Source organism: Macaca nemestrina, chromosome 1 (assembly GCF_043159975.1).
Source record: "Macaca nemestrina isolate mMacNem1 chromosome 1, mMacNem.hap1, whole genome shotgun sequence".
NCBI lineage: Eukaryota > Metazoa > Chordata > Mammalia > Primates > Cercopithecidae > Macaca > Macaca nemestrina.
In genome coordinates, this window is record NC_092125.1 from 96,944,284 (window position 1) to 96,965,844 (window position 21,561).

The following is a 21,561-nucleotide window of genomic DNA, read 5'->3' on the forward strand; positions in this document are numbered from 1 at the left end:
AGGTTCTTGAAGGATGGATAAGACTTTAATAGGCAATAACAGGGGTGGAGTAAATAAGAGGATGACATGAGTAAGGCACTTTCTTTTTCAGGAAACAGAAGTTTTCTAAGACAATTTCTAAGCAGTATAATACTGACACACCCAGAGGGGCTAAAAAAAATAAAAAAGAAAGCAATATAGTCAGATGGTTTTGACTGAAGAGGATGGATCCAAACAAATAAAACACAGAATATTTAAATGACCCCATAGTGAGGGGCTGAGGGGTGTGTGATCCACAACTACAAAGGGTGATGAGCTCCATAGTTTCACAGCATTGATTTGGATAAGATAAAATACATGTCTCAGTGTTCCTAGCTACTTCCAGCAGCAAGAACACTATTTCCATAAATAAGTCCCTAAAGAAACATGTCCAGAGAAAGAAACACACAGGTGAATCCTGGAGACATTGGTCTTGGCTATAGCTGAGCACTAACTCATGACCATAATCCAGGATGTCCTTCCAGAGCGACCCGAGCTCTTTGTAAGCAGCCATTCAGTAAGCACTGAGGCCCAGGACTGCCCTGGCTCCCCGCCCTCTCCTAGCAGCCTTTTGCAGAAGAGTCCTAGAATTCTCTCTCTCCTGTGGCACCTCTCTCATGGGTTACTGGCCGTAACTTCCTCCCCTCCCCAAAAATTCCTTCTGCAAAGAATATCTCCCATACCTCATTTCCTTTCTTGCCTTCACCAAAACACATACTTAATTTAACTCTATTGGATCCTTCACAACATTGTTATAAAATTATCCATTTAATCATTAACTTCAAAATGGCTCATTCTTGTATTGCCAAAGTATTACTTTATATTATGTACAAAGTATGTGCTCAAAAATGGTTTTTAACTGAACTAAGTCAAACTTACTAAGTGTTCAAAAAATGTTAACTAATTTACTTTTTGAAACTGTTGCTGGGCTTCACACTACGAATCTCCAAAAGCAGTAATTATTTTTCTGTTTTGTTTACAATTAGATGACTGTCAGCTAACAATCAGAGCACTGTAAAGCACCTAGAAGTATTATACCTATACCATGTGTATCTACTGCGAATCAGAGATGTCTCTTCCAATATTCACAGTAACTCAATGAGTTTTGTTTTCAACAACAGGGGAGCTAAGGAGAAAGAGGTTAAAGCTGATCAGGTTACATACCTGATAGGTGACCAAACTCATATGTGAACCTAAGGCTGGTGTTACTTCAAAATCCACATGAGTTTTTGTTGTTGTTGTTGCTCCTTCTTTTGTTTTTGCTCACCATCGCACTATATCATCCTTCGATCTGGGCTCCACCTACTTCACCAGAGCTGCCCTTCTCCTCATCCTTTCCACCTCAGTCACACTGGGGCTTCTTTTCTTTTTTCTTCCATTTTCTTTTGCCTAAGGACCTCTGCCAAGAACCTTCTCTCCTCTCTTTGCCTAGTTCAGATCTCCACTAAATGGTCACTTTCTCAGTGAAATATTCTCTGATCCCCTTGATTGTTACATACTCTAAAAACATGTTTCTATATAGAAATGATCATAGTTTCTCACTATATATTCATTGCTGTGATTGTTTAATTTGTATTACCCCCAACACACACAAGCTCCATGTTCATTTTATTCACTATTGTAGTCTCAACACTACCAGAGTGCCTGGTAAGTATTTGCAGAATGAATTAATGATTGTCTCGAGCCATATATTCAGTGACTACATCTGGTCATTTTAAATTTCATGCCCTAAAAGGAAGTATCTCCAAAGCTTATTGTGAGCAGAAAAACCCTTTTCTGCACCTTTGAAGGAGTCTTTCCAAGGGTTCAATATTTAAACAATATGACATGTGAACAGAACTCAAAAGAAGCATGTCAAGGACTTCTGAAAAAGCCCTTCTCTACCCACTTCTTTAGTTAGTAGTAGAAATCCCTTTGGCAATTTATTTAAGCCTTAAGAAATAAAACGCAAAATGCAAACACCACTGGTCAAGCCACTGGCCTTCATTCATTCATTCAGCAACTATTTTGTAAACAGCTATTAGGTGCTATTACAGGTGATAAGCACATCAGTAAAAAGGCAAAGAAGGTTCCTGCCAACATGGAACTTATAGTACATAAGCAAACAAGTAAATGAAGAAGAATTTTAAAGAAACATATCTACATGGAAGAAAATAAAATACAGTAATGTAATACAAAGGGAATGAGACCTATTCTAGGTAAGGTGGCCAGCAAAGGCCTCCCTGAGTATGTAATTGGTATATAAATAGATAAGCAGAACATTGAAGAGAATGAACAACCCAGAAAAGACTCATGAACAAATGGAAATGTACCACCTGAGAAAGGGAGCATTTAAACTTGGTGAAGAAGTTTCAGATGCTTTAGTAGTCGACATAGGCATGGGCAAGGACTTCATGTCCAAAAGCAACGGCAACAAAAGCCAAAATTGACAAATGGGATCTAATTAAACTAAAGTGCTTCTGCACAGCAAAAGAAACTACTATCAGAGTGAACAGGCAACCTACAGAATGGGAGAAAATTTTTGCAATCTACTCATCTGACAAAGTGTTAATATCCAGAACCTACAAAGAACTCAATCAAATTTACAAGAAAAAAACAAACAACCCCATCAAAAAGTGGGCAAAGGATATGAACAGACACTTCTCAAAAGAAGACATTCATACAACCAACAGACACATGAAAAAATGCTCATCATCACTGGCCATCAGAGAAATGCAAATCAAAACCACAATGAGATACCATCTCACACCAGTTAGAATGGCAATCATTAAAAAGTCAGGAAACAACAGGTGCTGGAGAGGATGTGGAGAAATAGGAACAATTTTACACTGTTGGTGGGACTGTAAACTAGTCCAACCATTGTAGAAAACAGTGTGGCGATTCCTCAAGGATCTAGAACTAGAAGTACCATATGACCCAGCCATCCCATTACTGGGGATATACCCAAAGGATTATAAGTCATGCTGCTATAAAGATACATGCACACGTATGTTTATTGCAGCACTATTCACAATAGCAAAGACTTGGAATCAACCCAAATGTCCATCAGTGACAGACTGGATTAAGAAAATGTGGCACATATACACCATGGAACACTATGCAGCCATAAAAAAGGATGAGTTTGTGTCCTTTGTAGGGACATGGATGCAGCTGGAAACCATCATTCTCAGCAAACTATCGCAAGAACAGAAAACCAAATACCGCGTGTTCTCACTCATAGGTGGGAACTGAACAATGAGATTACTTGGACACAGGAAGGGGAGCATCACACACCAGGTCCTATTATGGGGAGGGGGGAGTGGGGAGGGATAGCATTAGGAAATATACCTAATGTAAATGACGAGTTAATGGGTGCAGCACACCAACATGGCACATGTATACATATGTAACAAACCTGCACGTTATGCATATGTACCCTAGAACTTAAAATATTAAAAAAAAAAAGCAAATGAAGGTGTATCTACACCTCAAAAAAATGAAGAGCCCAAAATGTAAAGATGCAACCATAAGAATATTTCAAGGAAAATCTAGAACAATTTGCTATGACCTAAAGATAAGGAAGGCCTGCACAAATAAGACATGGAAAGCAAAATCCAGAAATGAAAAGAATAATAAATGTTTCCATCAAAATTCAAAACTTCTTTAAGATCAAAAGACATCATAAACATAACATGTAAACAACTGGCAAAGATAAATATTTGAAATTGTATAATGAAATAACTTCTAGTATAAATAATCTCTATAAATCATTTTTAAAAAGCCACTAGAAAAATGGGCCAAGTAAATAAAAAGCATTTAACAGGGGAGACAATATAATGCTGTAAACATCTAAAAGTATTCAACCTTGCTAGTAGTCACAAAGACAAACATTAAAGCAGTAGTTGAATGCTAATTTTTATCTATCAGATTGGCAAAATTTTAAAGCGTGATAATATAAAACTTGGCAATAAGATAGGCAAATGCATACTCTCATACTCTGCTGCTGGATATATAAATTAGAAGATAATTTCAATAAAAATACATATACCATGATGTATATATCCCATTTATTATTCACCCTAAAGAAAGACTTGTGTGTGTACACAAAGAGGCATGCACAAAAAAAGTGCTTTGCAATATATTTTTAATAACAAAAACTTAGAAAAATGTCTACCAGTAGGATAATGTTATTAACTGTAGTATATTCCTACTGTGAAATGCTATGCAATCGTAACAATGAATATATTAGAGCTACTCGCAGTTACAAGGTTTGAAGCTGATGACATGTTTTTAGGTGAACAAGGTTGCAAAGTTTATGTAAAGCACACTATATATTTCTATGAATAGATACACACTCATGTACATTTATAAATATATAAGATCTGGAAGATTAAACACCATGCTGACAGTAGTGGTTCCCTCAGAGATGGAGTTAGGAGATGGACTGCTGCATTTGTCAGAGGAGATTGTGAATGGTGATCAAAGGGAGACTTTAGCCTTATTTGTAATGTTTTGATTTTCAACAAGGAAAATGTGTTCCTTGTTAATGTCATTTATATTAGTTTTTCTGATGAAACCAAACAAAACATTTTTCCTGGAAACAGACTGTCAGAATCTCAAGGATGCTTTCTGTGCATTCCCAGAGTTGGAGGTGTGGGGGGAACATGTCATATACTTCAAGAATCACTTGTTGTATTGGGAGATATTATTGGTTAGCACACCTTGCATGTGAAGAGAGTGGAAAAAGAAAACAGTTGAGAATCACTGCCTGTTTCTATTTTAGAATTCCTGAACTTCATCAGTTACTTATAGATGCATTATATCATTGAGCGTCACCACAATCCTGTGGAGAGAAATTATCATCTCCTTTTGACAAAGTAGAAAAGTACAGCCCTCAGTCCCTTCACCCTCAATTGAGGCTGTTTTACCTGGTCTGACTGCTGCTTCCCATTCATTGTGCTGAATTAGAGTTTGCTTCTTTACCTGTCTTTCTCTCAAGCCAGACCATGATTCATTGAAGGTCAAGGATCTTGCATATCTCTACATTGAAATGAGATTAATTTTGACTTACTTGGGTCACTAAGTTAGAAGACCACAGAGTTAGAACTGGATCCCAGTTTCCCTGACTCCAAGGTCAGTGTTTCTAGGCCCACAGCCCAACATTTACCAAAGAACATCAAGGAACACGTGACTCAGAGAGAATATGTCCTTTGTAGTAAAGAACCCACTTCCCTCTTCACAGTCAAAATCCTCTTCCTTAGCCAAGCTGGATGGACATTCCAAACTGATTTCAAAGGAAGTCATGGTTCAGGACCTCCCAGATCTGACAAAAGACCGCCAACTCTCCATCTCAGGACTGCCTCCACTGGGATCTGGACAGGCCATGTGTCAAAGCCACCGGTAAACCAGGAAGTAAAATGGAAGATCAGGCAGACGGGAGTGTGGCAGCCACAACTAGAAATTAGCAGCACTCCAGTAAAGAAAAAAGCAAGAGTCTGAGAGGTTAAATGTCTCACAAATTATCTCTGCACTTGGATGAGCTTCCAAAAGCCTTTTTCTGAGACACATTCGGGCCAAATCATGGTGAAAGGGTAAGTTTTCTGCACATTCTGCCTGAAACACTGCCAGTCCATTGCCAGTCCATGTACGGTTCTTATAAGCAGGGTTTGCTCCTACCTATAAGAACCTCAATGAATATGTGGCTCATGGATGAGCCAGGAATATGTGGGCATCCTAGGTCAGCTCTTGGCTGTACACACATGACACTATATTTTTTTTCCAACTGTCTTAGCAATCAGATCATTTCCCAAAACAAGCTTCACACTAGTGCTCAGATAGGATGGTATGGGGACACAGCTAGGAACCTTGGGAGACGAGTACTGAAATGATTTTTGACCTGCGAAGTGAGAAAGAGTCAGCAGGAAATTAAAGTCTCCCTCCTGCCTGGTTTATACTCCTGGTGATCTCAGAGCAAGCCCCAGCACTCTGTACTGGTGGAAACAGCAGCCCTTCAGTGGTTCAAAACACAAGCCCTACTGCAATGCAACGTCTGTTTCTTGCTTTAGATCTAAATATACATGATAGATTATATATGTATATACATACATATGTGCATATGTGTGTGTGTGTGTATATATGCGTTTGTGTATATACATGTATGTGTGTACATATGTATATTTATATATATATATATTTAAATGATATAGATATGAAGAGAAACACCTTTGAAATGTAGCTATAATAGTGAACTACATTTCTCTGGGAAAATAATCACCATAATTTCCACCCCAGTGATAATACAGAAAGTAAGAAGAGCAGGCAACTCCTGGATCTTTTGCTCTAACAAAATGGAAAGTTTGAGTACCTCCGTTCTTCCCAAGCCCCTCAGGAGTGACCATAACTCACATATGGTAGAGCTCTTTTTTCTCCAAGTCTGATCATTAGCAAAAAACAACTTTTTCTCTGAAGCAGAACTAGGGGTATATCTCACTTTAAGAAATGCCTAAAGTTACCAAACTCATACATCATGAAATGTTTATCTACACTACAGAATAGTTCTTCGCAAAAGGATTCAATGCCGGTAACTTTGAAAAACAAATCCCACACAGTACATTTAAAATAACGTTCAGTATACAAAAATGTTCCATTTACTTAACAAACTCATAAATCACTAGATGAGTAGCCATTACAAAGTAATTCTTCCCTTGACAAAAGAATCCAGTGCTAGGTTCCTTTGAATAGCAAATTTCAGTACACTCAAACTTGATGCAACATCCCAAGATCCAGTTTATACCCAACTTTTCAGGAATACAGCTTGTGTACAAAGCAAGACATGTCTGATTTGGTAGATGGCCATTCTGTCCATGGAGTCCATTTTTCCAGATCCAAAAGCTAGGGACAATCTGAGGTGGCCTCGACTTTGCTGAAGAACGAAAATTCAGATTTCCCACAGGGATCTTGACACTGAGCCTGTGATCTGGACTGGAGAGGAGGTGGTGGCCCTCCTGGAAAATCATCTGTGACCTATAGCTCAGGCCAGGCCCCTCCACCTAAGCTCAAATATGTCTCCCCTTGCAGGAAAGGCAGGACCCTGGAAAGGCTGGAGTACGAAAGGGAAAAGAGATAAAGGGACTGAGGTCAAGTTGTGGCAGGCAAACACAATGTGTGTGTGTGTGTGTGTGTGTGTATGCATGACTGTGTGTGGCACTTGCATTTGTGTGTGTTGAAGATTAAGGTTTGGTGGGGAGAAAAACACCCCCATGATTTGGGGCTACATATTTTAATTAAGGGGCCATTCAGGGCATTTAAATCTTGTTTTTCCTCTCTGCTGAGTCATTTTCATTTCAGATTAAACAAATATGAAGAGCAGTTTTGGAGTATTTCATATTAAGCAAACAAATATGCAGAAATGAGCTTGGATTTGGCAAGAGATGGGCCCCCAAACACACACACAGAAACTAACAGCAGAGCTGTCCCAAATATCCTCATCTCATGTTCTGTTTCGATTCCTGAGGATTTGTTGAAGTTTTCCCGACTCTCAACTTTCCTCTGGGAGTCCCAACCTCATGCTTCTCAAAATGCAGCCCCTCGGTGCAGAGCCAAAGGCCCAGAATGACCCCATCCGTAAGTATCTGGGCACATAGGATGTGCCCCAGGTGACCTGAGGTGACCCACACTGGATGAAACAGCAAGCTCCACTTCTGCCTTTGTTCTGCCTTTGCTCCCTTCCACCTCAGTCTTTTCTTCTGTAAAATGAGATGCTAGAGTTTGTAGAAAAGGTGAGGGGGGAAAGTGCTAGATGGCTATCTTATTCTCTCACTCCCTTTCTAGGAAGAGAAGAGGATGTTAAGTCACATCACTATTATAGAAAACATCCCTCTTCCAGGGGCAGAATGGAGTCACAGAACATTGACTGCATTACACCATTCACCTAGTTTCCTGTCTGTACTATACACACTGGAAAGAAACGTCAAATCTAATGTCTTCATTTGATTACCGAGAAGAAGAAGGAGAGAAAATACAAACTGAAGGCAGAGCATTTTCCAAATACAAAACAATGTATTAGAAATGTTATAATCCAATATCCCGTGGCCTGCTAAGACCTTGGACAAGTTATTCCACCTTGGTAAGCCCTAGCAATCTCTGGCTTTTCATTTGGATCTTTTACTCTCACCTCTGACTTGCTGGAAACTTTTCTGTACGTAAGTATCTTTTCCAATCAGCTCCTCTCATTTTCTTTCCAACCCTACCTTCTGTCCCAGGCTCCACAGCCCTCGGAAGCACGTGCTGGTGAGCAGAGGGCCATCTTTCCACATTACTGGGCACAAGAGGGTCAGCCTGAGGGACTGTGGTCAGAGGGTTTTGGAAGCAACCAGGAAAACATGCCAGCCCTCAAAAATCACAGAACCATAAGGTAAAAACTTGAAGGGACCTGAAAGCTCATCTTTCCCAATTTTCTCCAATTGGAGGTGAGAAAAATAAGGCAGCCAAAAAAGCAGAGTGACCTGCCCCGAGGGAGCAGCTGCTCACAGCCACAGCCAGGCCCCTGGTCTTCCAGCCTAGCACTTGTTCTCTTATCATGCTATCCCTATTGGCCCAACTTCCTATTTTTCCTTCCTAAAACTCTGAGCCACCCATACCTTCTTTAGGCTCTGTCTGTCTCTGATAACTGGTTTCTTTAAACCAGATTGAAGTTACTTCCTTCCACCCTCTGAACCCCTGCACTGAATGTTCTGCCGCCTACCTCCTTTCCTGCTCCTTATGAGTCACCTTGTCTGAGACCAGGCTTGCTGGGTTTGAGTCCTGTCTCCCCCTCTCACTGGCGGCATGCACCTGGGCACACACTTGAACTTTGGCACCTCTGTCTCCTTACCTGTAAAAATGGGAGTAATAATGGCACCTGCCCATAGAAATGTTGTAAGGATGAAATGAGTTAACACATAAGAAGTGCCTAGAACCTAGTGCCTGTCTCATAAATGTTACCATTTATTTGTATTTATCTTTTGTTTTTACTGTGCCTGGCATCATGTTCTCAACAAATTTGCAAGTTAGGGGCAAAAAGCATGCCACCCCTAGCCACACCCTTATTTTTGTATCCCTTAACACCTACATAGTAAGTACTCAGAGAATATCTGTAGGTTGGTTGGCGGGTATTTACATGATAGTAAAATAGGCAAGGACAATAATACAAACTTCTTGCCTTTGACCAGGACATTTTGCTTGGTCCATCCTGTGAGTGATGCATGCTGCCCCTGGAGAAAGTGCCTCGGGCTTCAGCAGTCATGAAACACCCAAGTGGTTTCCTATGAACCAGCAGAGCAGAAATCAGCCTGGGCTAAGGAGAACTGAGTGGCTGCCACTTCTGTGGGGGCAGTGATGTGATTACGCTGCTTGATCAACACTGCGAGTGAGAGTGCTCACACCCCAAGAACCTTCCAGTTCAGCCACTCAAAGCCACAAGGCCCAGGAGCTTGTTTGATTGTGCCATTTCCACCAGGACCATCCTACTCTTGCGGTTATGGCTGTGCTGTCTCTTGAGAACACGTGGCTCTGAAGGGCGGCTTGCCTTTAGCGCAGGTCCAATCAACATGGCCTGAAGCATCACTGAGACATCAATCAATTCTATCTCATCTAGCTACAGGAAACCCTCCTGAACCTAGAAGAGGTCCTGTGTGATGCCAATAGACCCTCCTTCCTGATCCCTGCAGGAGACCCTCCTTGGAGAGAAACTTGGGCTCAACTTCCCAGACACCAGGCAGGGTCTGCCCTTTTGGCAGAGCAGTCTTAGTGTCTTTCCCTTAACATACTCAAGACTCAGGAGATCAAGGCCTACCCTGGCGTTTTTACCACAAAGAGACAGGAGACCTCTTACCTTCCCTGAAACCATCAGAGACAGAAAGGATTTCTCCTCCCAGGCCTTTGCAACCATATCCTGTAGCGATAACTTCAGAAATGTTATGGGTCAGGAACTTCTAAAACAGCCAGGTACTAATAAGTCTCTGGGTTTAGGGACACTTTTCTATCAGTGTAGAAAGGATGAGATAGTTAAAAGTAGAAAATGGTATAACTATTAAAATTAAATGGGATAATGCATATAAAGAACATATAGTACAATTCCTGGGATATAGTAAGTGCTTATAAATATCAATTTTTGAATAGTGGGGTGAATAGAATGGTGTATAGGAAGAAAAAGATCAGCAGTCGAGGTGGCAATCGTATGCTGAGCATCTATTGTGATCCCAGGACAGGTTGAATCACCTGGGGATAACACAGCAACAACAAAAAGTCAGTCTTTTTTCTTGCCAGGAGGAGATTTACATGACTAGTGCCTGTGAGCATTTGGAAAAACCAGTGAGACAATGAGCAGGCAACTTCACGCCAGGCCATGGCTGCAGGGTTCATGCAATAGATTAGAAGACATATAAGTGGACCTGGATGAATAACAGACTTTAGGAAAGACCATGAAGAAAAAATACAAAACAAGCAATCATGAAAAATTGCAGTCTCAATATCCAGGCTAATGAAAGAGGCAAAGGCTCAGGAAGACCTTCAGTTGTGAAAGGGAGAAAGAGAGAGTTGAATTCAGAACAGACCAGCTTGTTCTCCGACCTCACCAACCCCTGACAACTGTAGACCTCACAGGGACTTACAAGACCTTCCAAGGCTCAGTTGCCTTAGGAAAAACAAGCAGGATGAAGATACAGAGCAGTGGCTCTAAACTTAATCTACCCTTTTTTTTCTGATGTTAGGCATGGTAGAACAAAGCAGATTGGCCCAGGGACATACAGACACTAAGAGTGAAGGCTCTCTAGCCCTATACCTAGGAAGAATGTGGCCCAGGAGTTCCTGACTGAATCCCAGAGCCTGAAAGCCTCATTCAGCAGTTGGGTTAGCACCAAGTATCTGGGATTCCTTTCCTGGTCCCTACCCCTTCCTCCAAACAAGTCACTCCCTCAGCACCTGCAGTTTCTGCAATCCTTGCCAAGATAATGAAGTCATTGATCAAGAGAATTTCAGCTTCTAACCCTTTCCATTTCATGCTTCCTTCACCTTGCTGGCTGGACATTCTCTTCTATGTTACTTTAACCTGCAGCCTCTGAACCAAGCAGTGCAGAAAAATGTGTTTGTTTTAGGCCATTAAACATCTACAGATTCCATATCCATTCAGGAAGTTTCCCCTTGAGTCACCAGCATCTGGTACCTACTCTTGATAAGTAAAGAGCCTCCCTCTCCATTCCACCAGGCCCACTCCTCTCCAGTTCCTGGCCCAGCTCAAAAATACCACATTGCCAGGGCCGAATGTGACACCAAAGTCTTGCCCCATGCTGGCCTCAGAGGTTTCTCAATCTCATTCTCAGAATGCCCTTGATTGGGTCTAACGTCCCAGCAACTCCACCTCTCCTGTAGAAGACTCACAATTACCAGCCCCTTTGCACAAGAGCTTATGGCTTGTGAGTTGCCCCTTTTTACCAGGTAAATGTATGCTTTCCTTCAAACTCTTGATCCTATCTGACTTGCCTACCCACCTGTGGGCTCAGATGATGCCTTGAGGATATAAATAGATATGAATGTAGAATTTTTCAGTGGTCATATCTTTATGCATGTCTGTCTCCCTGGCTAGGCTTGAGGAAAGGATCTTGTCATGGTCTTCTTTACATTCTCATGCAGAGCACAGAGCTGGGTGATAATTAGTGAATGTGCTGGGTAGATGAGTGGCTGGCCTGAGGGCTCTGCAGTGTCCAGGAATGGCTGCTGACCCACTCACTGCCAGGAGTTGAAAAGCTGTCATACACAGATGTCATACACATTATGCTCTTATCTTCACCATGGCACTTCTTCTAGGCCATAATAATCTGTCTCCTCTCTTGCGTGATCCACTGCACCTATTCCCCAAAACTTAGCAGATAACCATTTAGTGACTTAAATTGCTCCTTAAGTGTGTTAGTGTGTAAGTGTGAAAATTTTGTCTCCTCCTCAAGACTGTAAGTCCCTGAAGGGCAAGAATATTTTGCATGTCTCAGGGCTTATGAGAGTACTGATAAACATTTATGGAGCACTTATTACATATCAGGCAGTGTGCTAAGATTTATATGAATTTTCCTCATTTGGTTCAGGGCCTCAGAAGGATCTTGAACAAGTGAGGAGAACAGAAGCAGAAACTTAGCCAGATGACAGCAAGCTGGTCTCCGGGCCTGAGTTCTAGTCCCAGATCTGCCACTCATCACCCCAGGGCCTGAACAGTCGCCCCATACCCAGAATGGGCTCAACTCCCTCTTCATTCAAACAAGGGGCTGGGATGTGTGAAAATGCGGGAGTTCCAAGGCCCCTGTCAGTCCTGGCACTGTAAATTCTACCAGCCATGGTTTTAAACACTCCGGCGGGTGCACCACAACAGAATAGAGCTGCCCCCTCATCCAGAAAGAATGCTGCTACCCCTTCAGCCCAGGCACATACTGTATTACAGTAATGAGAGCTTTGGCTGCTTTAAATATCACAAAACAAAAACAACAGGCAGCCCGAGTTCATCATCCCCATCCAGACCACAGAGGAGCACACCACCAGGCTGAGGCCAGAGTGAGATCGTGAGAGAAGCCCACACAGTCGCTTTCAGGGATCCATCGGCTCATAGTTGGAACGAAAATCACCAATGGCAGGGGCTGTTAAGAGGCAGGCAGAGGGACAGCCCGCAAGGTCACACTGGGACAAAGAGGCCCTGACTGTAGTGAGATTGGATATCTGGAATCCTGGATCCACCAGAGATGAGTTGGTGCCAAGCCTGAGGCTACAGGAACCACAGTCTCTCACCTCTGGGAGAGCCAGGAGAGTCCAGCCAAAGGTCTCCACAGAAATGAGGCTACAGTGTCCCTCTGGGTCCTGGGAGGCATCTGCAAAGCAGAACAGCAAACATTAATCAGAAGGGCCGGAGTGGGTGAGCATGCGGAAAGCACGGGAGCCAGGTCCTTTTTCTCTCAATGATTCCCCCAAAAGCAAAAGGGCAAATCTTTAGGTGATTCTGACAGGTCCTCCATGGAAAACCCCTTGAAGCAAGAGCCATGCTATTGAGAGTCCTTAGTAAATCCCAATTACATAAAATGGCCCAGGACTATTCAGAAGCCTTATCAGATAGTGCTACAGACTGGATGTGTGTTCCCCCAAAATTCCTATATTGAAATTCTAACCCCTAGTGTGATAGTATTAGGAAGTAGGGCCTTTGAGAAGTGATTAGGTTATGAGGGTGGCACTGTCTTTCAGAGTGCTATTAAAAGAGATCCTATAGAGATCCCTCATCCCTTCCACCATGTGAGGACACAGCGAGAACATGCCATCCATAAACCAGGCAGTGGGCCCCAACCAGACCCTGAATCTGCCAGCACCTTGATCTTGGATGTCCTGGCCTCCAGGACAATGAGAAATAAATTTCTGTTGTTTATGAGGTACCTGGACTATCTTTTTTTATTATAGTATCCAAATGGGGTAAAGCAGATAGTTATTTGATGTTAGTATGTGTCAAATCAGGGTGAAAAGCATGTACACGAATCAGCTTCCCATATGGATGATGAATAAGGCTCATGAACACTCTCCTCCTGCAGAAGTGGCTTTGCTGCCCCTTTACAACTCTCAGGCTATTAGACTCCATTGCTCCAAGGCATTTCCTGGTGATTGGGAGTGGAACAGGCATTTATCTCAGGAAGGTAGAAGCAGGGAGATGCTCTATCTATATCCCATCTGCCCCATAATAAATGGTACCTCTGCCAGAATAGAAAATTGATAAAAGATTTGCCAATATTTTTTGTTTGATAGTGAAAACATGTGGGCAACTCTTTCCTAAGCTGTAGGTTCTTTGCAGGATAAGGCTTCTCAATAACTGTGTGAGCCAGGGCTTTAAAAGGGAGGTTGAAGGTCTAAAGTCAAATGAAGGATGCCACCACCTCTGCCAAGATTCTGCTCAGCATTAACTGCAGGAATGTGCAGATCTGTCTCCTCTCTTGTGTGCAATAGGAGCCAATGGCATATGATGTCACCAATCCCATGGGGATCCCGGCATGCACACAAAGTATCAAACTCATTTTGGAAAGACAGATACACTCTGGAAAGGCTGGGGTTTGGTGGATGGGGAGAAGCTATGGTAAAAAAAAAAATCCATTAGATATGAAAACCAAAAACTGGAATAACTACATAAGGGGAGCTTATGTGACTTCAGCACCTCCTTCTTGAGATCAGTTTTGTGAGGTTCCTAGCACACTACCTGGCCTGCCCTTGAGGGTGAAGATAGTATCTCTCTTTATCACCACTGAATCTCTAACACCTAACACAGTGCCTTCTACAAACAGGTGATCAAGAAATATTCGTGAATTCACATATAGTAGGTGCTCAATAAATTTTGTTCTCTTTTTTACATTCTTAATCTCTTCTACCTCAAGAGCTTAAGCCAATTGGAGGTTCGTGTCCTATTTGCCACACAGGGCTGGTACTAAATGGACAACATGTCTCTGGAAAACACCCTCTTCTCATCTTCCATCTCTCCTCTCTTCCTCCCTCACACTCACCCCTCTTCCGATGAGAACAATAGCATAATAGCAGGCTCTTTATTACCTTCCCTTCTCTGAATACCTCGTTGATGTTGATAACATTCTCTTGAACTGGAAACTAATCTTTTCCCATATGATTCAGTCTTGTCTCTATTTTTATCTCATTTTCACAATGCCAAATATAATATGTTTATCTCATTATAAACTCACTGATATCAGGAACTAGACTATACATTCTGTATAGGCTTTGTGGCACATAGCACAATGATTTATATACTTCTGAACAAACTGCATTACTCTTCATCCCAAACTATGACCTTTCCTAGTTATACTTTATACTTTATTGCTCAATCTAGTCTTTTTCCATTACTTATGCTCCCAACTTCCAAAAGGAAAAGATGGTTTGAAATATTCATTAACCAGCATTTATTGAGAACTTATTACATATCAGAAAATATGCTAGGTGATAAAGAAGAAAAAATGTACACACACACACACACACACACACACACACACACACACAGAGTATAAAAGATCAGAAATGCCACAGTTTAAGTCACTTTCTCTATTGAAGCCAAGGGAGTTAGCTAACTGAGTGGCTTATCGGAAACAGCATCTGACCAGCTGCTGAACTAATGGTGTAGTCTTGGATGAGCCAAATATTCTCCCTGAGCCTCTGTTTCTTAATCCTTCATAATGTGGGGAAGACATATCCTCTCTCACATTAAGTTCCTTCTGGATAATGAGAAGTACCAAAGCTTATGTAATTAGATCCTATGGTAGAGAATAAATATACTGTAGCTATTGGCATAAGAATGAGAACCATGAGGTTGAAATAGGGTAACATTTAAACTGCATGTAACACCAACTACATTTAAGTTCACATCAACTGACTACATAATCAGAGACTCTAGCAGTAACAGACATTCAATGAATGACCTATACTCAGAGTCTCACACATGAATCTAGTTGGGTAGGGAATATCTATTCAAAATCAAGAGCCAACAATAGGAGATGATACATTGTTCATGTTCTTGGTTTTTCTGAACTCACTGCTTGCATGGGACTTAAGTATAAGCTGCTTGCATAGTCAGTATAAGCTGGAGGAGAAGGTAAAGGATGTAAAGAGGGTCTCTTTTTTCCAACTGATGGGAGAATTCAAAAATTTTCTAAGGAGAATGAAAGAAATAATCCAAGAGGGAAGACAGAGTGACAAAAATTACAACGAACAAAGTTGAAGAATATGATTCAGAACTTTATGCACAATAATGCCAAGTGATGAGGAAGCTGGGAAGAAAAATAAGACAAAGAGGAGAAAAAGGAGAATCCCAAACTGTACAACTAAAACTAATAAAAAGAACTAGACTCTTTTCAGAGAAGGTAAATTGGGCTTTGTGACAAGAAAGCTGTATCTCCAGGATGCAAAGGTTCAAGGAGCTTAATACAGCTGCAGTGGGAAGAGAAAAGTGATGATGAGTGACTCCCTGCCAAGAAAACAAGGGGATTTACTGAAAGACCTTGGAATGCTTCGTGCAGAAAAAAGAAAGCTACACTGGGACTCGATGATGGTCTTCAAATATGTGATGCCCTATTCTGAAATCGAAGGTTTCAGATCATACAACAGAACTCCAGTCATGACTGAGGAAGTTACAGGGAGGCAGATTTTTATCCAAAATAAGAGGGAACACCCTAAAAATTAGAGCCATCCAAAAATGGGCTGTGCTTCTTTGTGAGGTTGTGAGGTCTCCACTACTGGAAATATTCAAGTAGAGGCTGACTAATCATCTTATTTGTGAGGCTGTAAGGAAGATCCTTCTTCACATAGGATGTTGGTTTAGACAAATTTTTAGATCCCTTTCAGTTTTAATAATCTATGTGTCTGTTCACCAGAGTATGAAAGCAGGGTAACTTGACATCAGCCTGACACAGAAAGCAAATGGATACTCATGAGCTGAAAGAGCTACCTTATTCATACTGATACAGAGTCAAAGCCTTACGTGGCAATAGTTTATGGCCAAGAGCCATATGACTTGTAAGCATATGAACACTCCCACAAGACCATACCACCTACACATGTAAATACCAGAGCTGATCATTGTTACCTTCCATTTACTGCAAATGCCATCTGGCCCAGATTCTGTGGCAAAACTTGTGTATCAGGCTATCCTCTACTACAACTGAATTGTTTAAACCAACTTTGAGCTTCAGAAGTAAGGTCTGGAGGACAAAATTAATCACTTTTCCAAGGGAATCAGGTCAACCTATTTAATACCACTTAATAGTTGTAAAGAATGATTCTATCTACTATGGTCAGCTATAAAAAGTGTTTTAACCTACAAACATACATTAGTAAATTACCTCCGGGTTTTTTTTTTTTTCAGTTCTTCTTCCCATGCCCAGATCTCCCCAAGTCCTAAATTATTTATCAGGGTCTTGAATGCCATTGAAATATATACCAACACTGCTCAATGTTTCTCCTGAGCACCTGCTGAACGTGGTAAAGTTTCATTTCACCACAACACATGTAGAAGACAGAATGCAAAAAGGAAAACACTGGTTTAATCACACAGCATATGGTTTCCTTTTCTGTCTCAACTAGTAGCTATAAATGGTTTTAAGACATGAACTATGCCATTCTCATAGTGCCCTGTAAGTGATTAATGACTCTGAGTAACAGCTCATAGGGGCATCTTCTCAATAATACCTCCTCCAAAGTCTTGCTGTGACCCCATATCCCAATAGTAGAGTAAGAGATTCTCATTGCTTCCAAAATTTTGGTTACAATGTATGCTTTAACATGTGCAGCAAAAGGATGACCCAGCCCCAGCATGCTCATGTTTCTATGCAAACACCTCCTCTTGTGTAGAGGTCTGCAAGTACATCAGATTTCCAAGCCTGAAATCATGTGCTAAAAATGCTGAAGGCTCAGCACTCTTCATACTATGCTGGAGTTTCAAAGTCTTGGCTGCCTGAGAATAAAGTATTCCCCCGAGTGTGAATCTTCAATATGGCATGCAAATGAGTTGCATGATGTCCTTGACCTAGCTCCCTGAAAAGGGATGTGGCATACAAAACTGAGTGTCTGGGTCATAGTCATGGGGTCCACAACAGCCCAATAGACATTGCACTCACAAGGTCCTGAGCCTGGCTAGGATCCAGGGCTGATAAGGAGCACATATACCCCAAATAGCATAAGATGGTGTTGCCAGTAGAAGCCATCAGGTGAGGGGTGGGAAAGTCATATGGTTAGAATCCTGCAATATTGAAAAGAAGAAACAGTGAAAGATAGGGTCAGGGCAAAGTCATAGTCACGGCAAATGTGCTAGACATCCACCTCTGTGTGGTCCATTGCAGTTTAAAGAAGCTCTCTCATGAGTAACCACCTGTTTGAAAATAGAATTGCAGATGCTTTGTTTGAAAACAGAGTTGCAGATGCTTATGATTATAGTTAGGGCATGTGTGGGAAATCCCTTTCCTAACAAATTGAGCTACATATCAACTTAGGACAAGGTGACAATAGAAGCTAATTAGCAGGAAAAGATCTTTCTGAGTGTTATCTAAACTATTTATTTGTGAATCCAAAAATCTCAGTGTTTATGTCTAAGAATTTTACTGTAGAACTTTGCATCTTATTGTTATATCTGTGTGTTTTAAAACTAAAACTGGGTTTTCACTCATAAAATTGATGGCATATTCAGAAATAATGACTGAGTCTTATAGAAAGGAGATAAAAGTGAGCTTAAGAGAAGTTGAATTCATTGATTACATTTTGCTTTTATTTTTTCATGCTTTGAATGGAACAAACCAAGAAGCAGAGCATGGCATTACTGTATCCAACCACCTGCTGGACAGTGTGTAGGAACCATATTGCACAACCATGTTTAGCCTCAAGCTGTCTTCCAGCAACACTCTATACTCTTCAAAACCAATGTTCATGACACTCAGCAATCTCAAGTGGGAACAACGTCCAGAGACCATTTTTCACAGAAATTTGGATTCACAGTGCAAGACAAGGTAAGTGCTATTCCTTAAACAGGTGATATTTGGAAGTAGAAGTGTCCAGAGACAATGCAGAATTAGAAAAAGGAGATATAAATCGATGCAAGTAGAGTGAACATAGATTCTTTAGAGGATATTATTAAGCCATTGTGGCCTAGCAAGGAAAGTGTTTAGATTTATAACGCTAACAAGGTAAGTTTCAATTCATCTCTGCACATGGTTTTTCAGAAGGCATGGAGAAATTCAAATGTCTCTTATCTGTTCTCAAAATCTCCTCGCCCTTTCCCCATATTCACAGGCATCAGGGAGCACTGGTATAAGTTAGAAGCCTATGCCAGCCTTCTTCTGAATTCCCTGTCATGGGAGCTCCCCATTGCAGACAATCTTGGTTAAATAGGCATAAGTCCCAGAGAATATCCTTATAGTACAGACAATCCCAAAAGGATTACAGATTATAAAGCTCCTCACTATATGAGTCAAACAGTGTAATTTCGGGCTAGGGAAGGCATGTTGATCTTCATTCCTTTTCTTCAAAAACCCCCAGGACAGGGCTTTAGGAATAAAGCACATTAGTATGAGGCTATGAACTATAGGAGAAGGCCCCCAAAGCTAGCAATGGGAATGACTGGGGAGAATCCTCCGAACAGCCCCTCAGACTGCTGCATAGTTCTAGAGGAGAATGGTAAATTACAAAGTGCCTACAAGCCTCCCACTGGCCAGCTTCTGCTGGTAGGAACATTCCTAATGCAGCCTTCTCCCAGTCCCAAGGATGCTTGGGGCGCCCACCTATACACAGCAGGAGTTAGGGGAGAGGCAGGCAGAGGATAGCGCAACCCTAATCATAGTGCTAGGTTTCAACCCAGCTTGAGAAGGAAACTATTCCCCCCATTCCCCTGAAAAATATTCACCATGGCACATCCAGAAGTAAAAATAAAGGAGAAGGGAGAGTGTAGAAAATATATTGTCTGTAACGGGCAGGCCTGGAAGTGGCAGCGAGATAAGACGCCTGAAATGAACACAGATCCTGCCTCCCTGGTGCTTTGGATGCCTGGACTGAGCACAGACCATGCCTCCCTCATGCTTTGAACAGCCCCAAATGTGCGTACAGCAAGGGGCTAACCAACTCTGTAAGGAGGGTGTCTACCTGAACAGCTTCTGAATTCAGAACTGAATCCCTTGACTGTTCTGCTTGGACACAGTATCCCACAGAGCATTGCCATTTGTCTGATCTTACTCCCTTCTCAACTATCCCACCTTCTCTGTTTTCCCTTCAGTCAGCTTTCTATGTTCAATTTCATTCAGCAAAGTGTTCTAAGACAGTTCTACTGCAGATAGACAAGCAGATAAACTGCAGATATTAGTGACCAACAGATTAGCAGATTCTCTTCTCGGTCTCATTGAGGATTTATTTAATTGGCAGTTGCTGTCTTCAGTGTTAATAGCTATAGATTTTTAGGGTTAGAAATGGAGAACTCTAGCCCATCTACTTCTACTATCACTCCACTAACAACACTAACAAGCAGTATAGCTCAGCGGTTGAGCCACAGGCTCTAGAATGAGGGTGCCTGGCTTTAAATCTAAGCGCTGACCTTTACCAAATGTGTGAGTTTAAGCAAGTTCCTTAACACTCAAGCTTCAGTTTTCTCATAGAAAAACAGGATCCTTTCCAAGAGGACCATCGTGAGGAGTAATCATGAGGAGTCAATGAGTTAATACCTAGAAACAGTGCTTGGCATCAAGTCTTAGCTTTTATTGTTACAACTGGAGCTGTTTAAACAACTGGAGCTGATCTCATTTCATAGTAAATGTATTTTGACTCTCCCTAGTACACAACTAGGCCTCATACATATTAAATAATCATGACATTACAACACTTTGGCAGCAAAAACAAATACACCCAAAGCAAACAAAAAGCCCATCTCCTTTGCTGTAATAAGAAACAGTCCAGGTTAGCATGCAAAATTGTCAGGTTCAATCTCATATTGGAACGTGTTTCTCTAAGGAGGTCTAACCCCACATTTGCTGGGATACTTCAGTTTTCAGCAAATGACTATGTGAGACTTTGCAGTTTCAAGTTTTCTTTGCCATGAGGTTCTTATGACTCAGATTTTATGACCCACCCAAGAGACCACTTGGACTCCAATAGTTGAGGTGCTCTGTACACTCCTGCGGTGACAATCCTTATTTTTTTAAGAGTCTCTTAAAATGGAGTCATATTAAAATCTTAAGATGGAGTTACATCTCTTCTAAGAAACATGCACTCTAACCAATAGTCTTTATCCATTAATTCTATGAAGTTCAATAAAAAGACTAACAGAGAAAAAGTTGTTTAAATGAGTATGTTATTACTTTCCTACTGAGCTCTCCCCAATAAGATCATGATTAGACTCGAGGTACATGTACCCCCACCAACTCCCACCCCTACCCAGAATGAGAATGCGGAATTCAGCAAAAAGAGGCATGGAGGCCCACGGAGAGGGTTCTGGTTGAATCTCTTGTATAATGGAAATCTCAGCAGAGAAGTGGAGATTCTGGGCAGCTAAGTACAGGAACCCAGGCCCAACAATTGGGAAGTACATTCTGGAACCTCAAACAGAGGATTAGCACAGTCAGACAAGTGGGGGCTTTCCAGCCCAGGGGAAGCTTGTGTCTGGGCAGACAGCGGGGGCAGGGAAGAAGGCTGGGAGGCACAAGCTGCCTCTGATTTCAGCAGGAAGAGTTGGGCAAACAGCAAGGGTATGGGGTGGAGAGAAGGGAGGAAAGGGGCCTCTCTTACTAAAGCAGTGGTTTGGGCTCCAACCAGGAGGGTGTAGCTGTCAGTTGCATTTGGAGCTGGGGATTGGTGAGGTGCTGGTCCAGCAATCGCCTCCATCAAATGTGCATCCAATCAGTGTCATTTTTCAAGCCCTCACTCAGCTTAGGCCAAGGAGGCAGCAATGAAAGCCAGAGGCTCAAGCTGAAACAGGCAGGAGCCTGAAGCTCATGAAATATGACACCCAGAGAGGGAAACCGAAGGGAAAGAGTCACAGCCAAACAA

General features: G+C 41.7%; 1 protein-coding gene across 7 annotated transcripts in view; it reads right to left on the minus strand.

The window, feature by feature from the left end:
* The window catches only part of LOC105498234 (discoidin domain receptor tyrosine kinase 2), a 164,197-nt gene that overhangs the window by 67,594 nt on the left and 75,042 nt on the right, over positions 1–21,561 (minus strand). Inside the window, exon 1 of one of the 7 annotated variants that reach the window (XM_011770239.3) lies at positions 21,301–21,441. The exons of the other annotated variants lie outside the window; for them this stretch is intronic. Within the exon in view, the coding sequence (XP_011768541.1) occupies positions 21,301–21,396 (96 nt within the window). The 5' untranslated portion in view covers positions 21,397–21,441. Of the gene's footprint in view, positions 1–21,300; positions 21,442–21,561 lie in introns of those variants that run through there. 7 annotated transcript variants of the gene reach the window in all.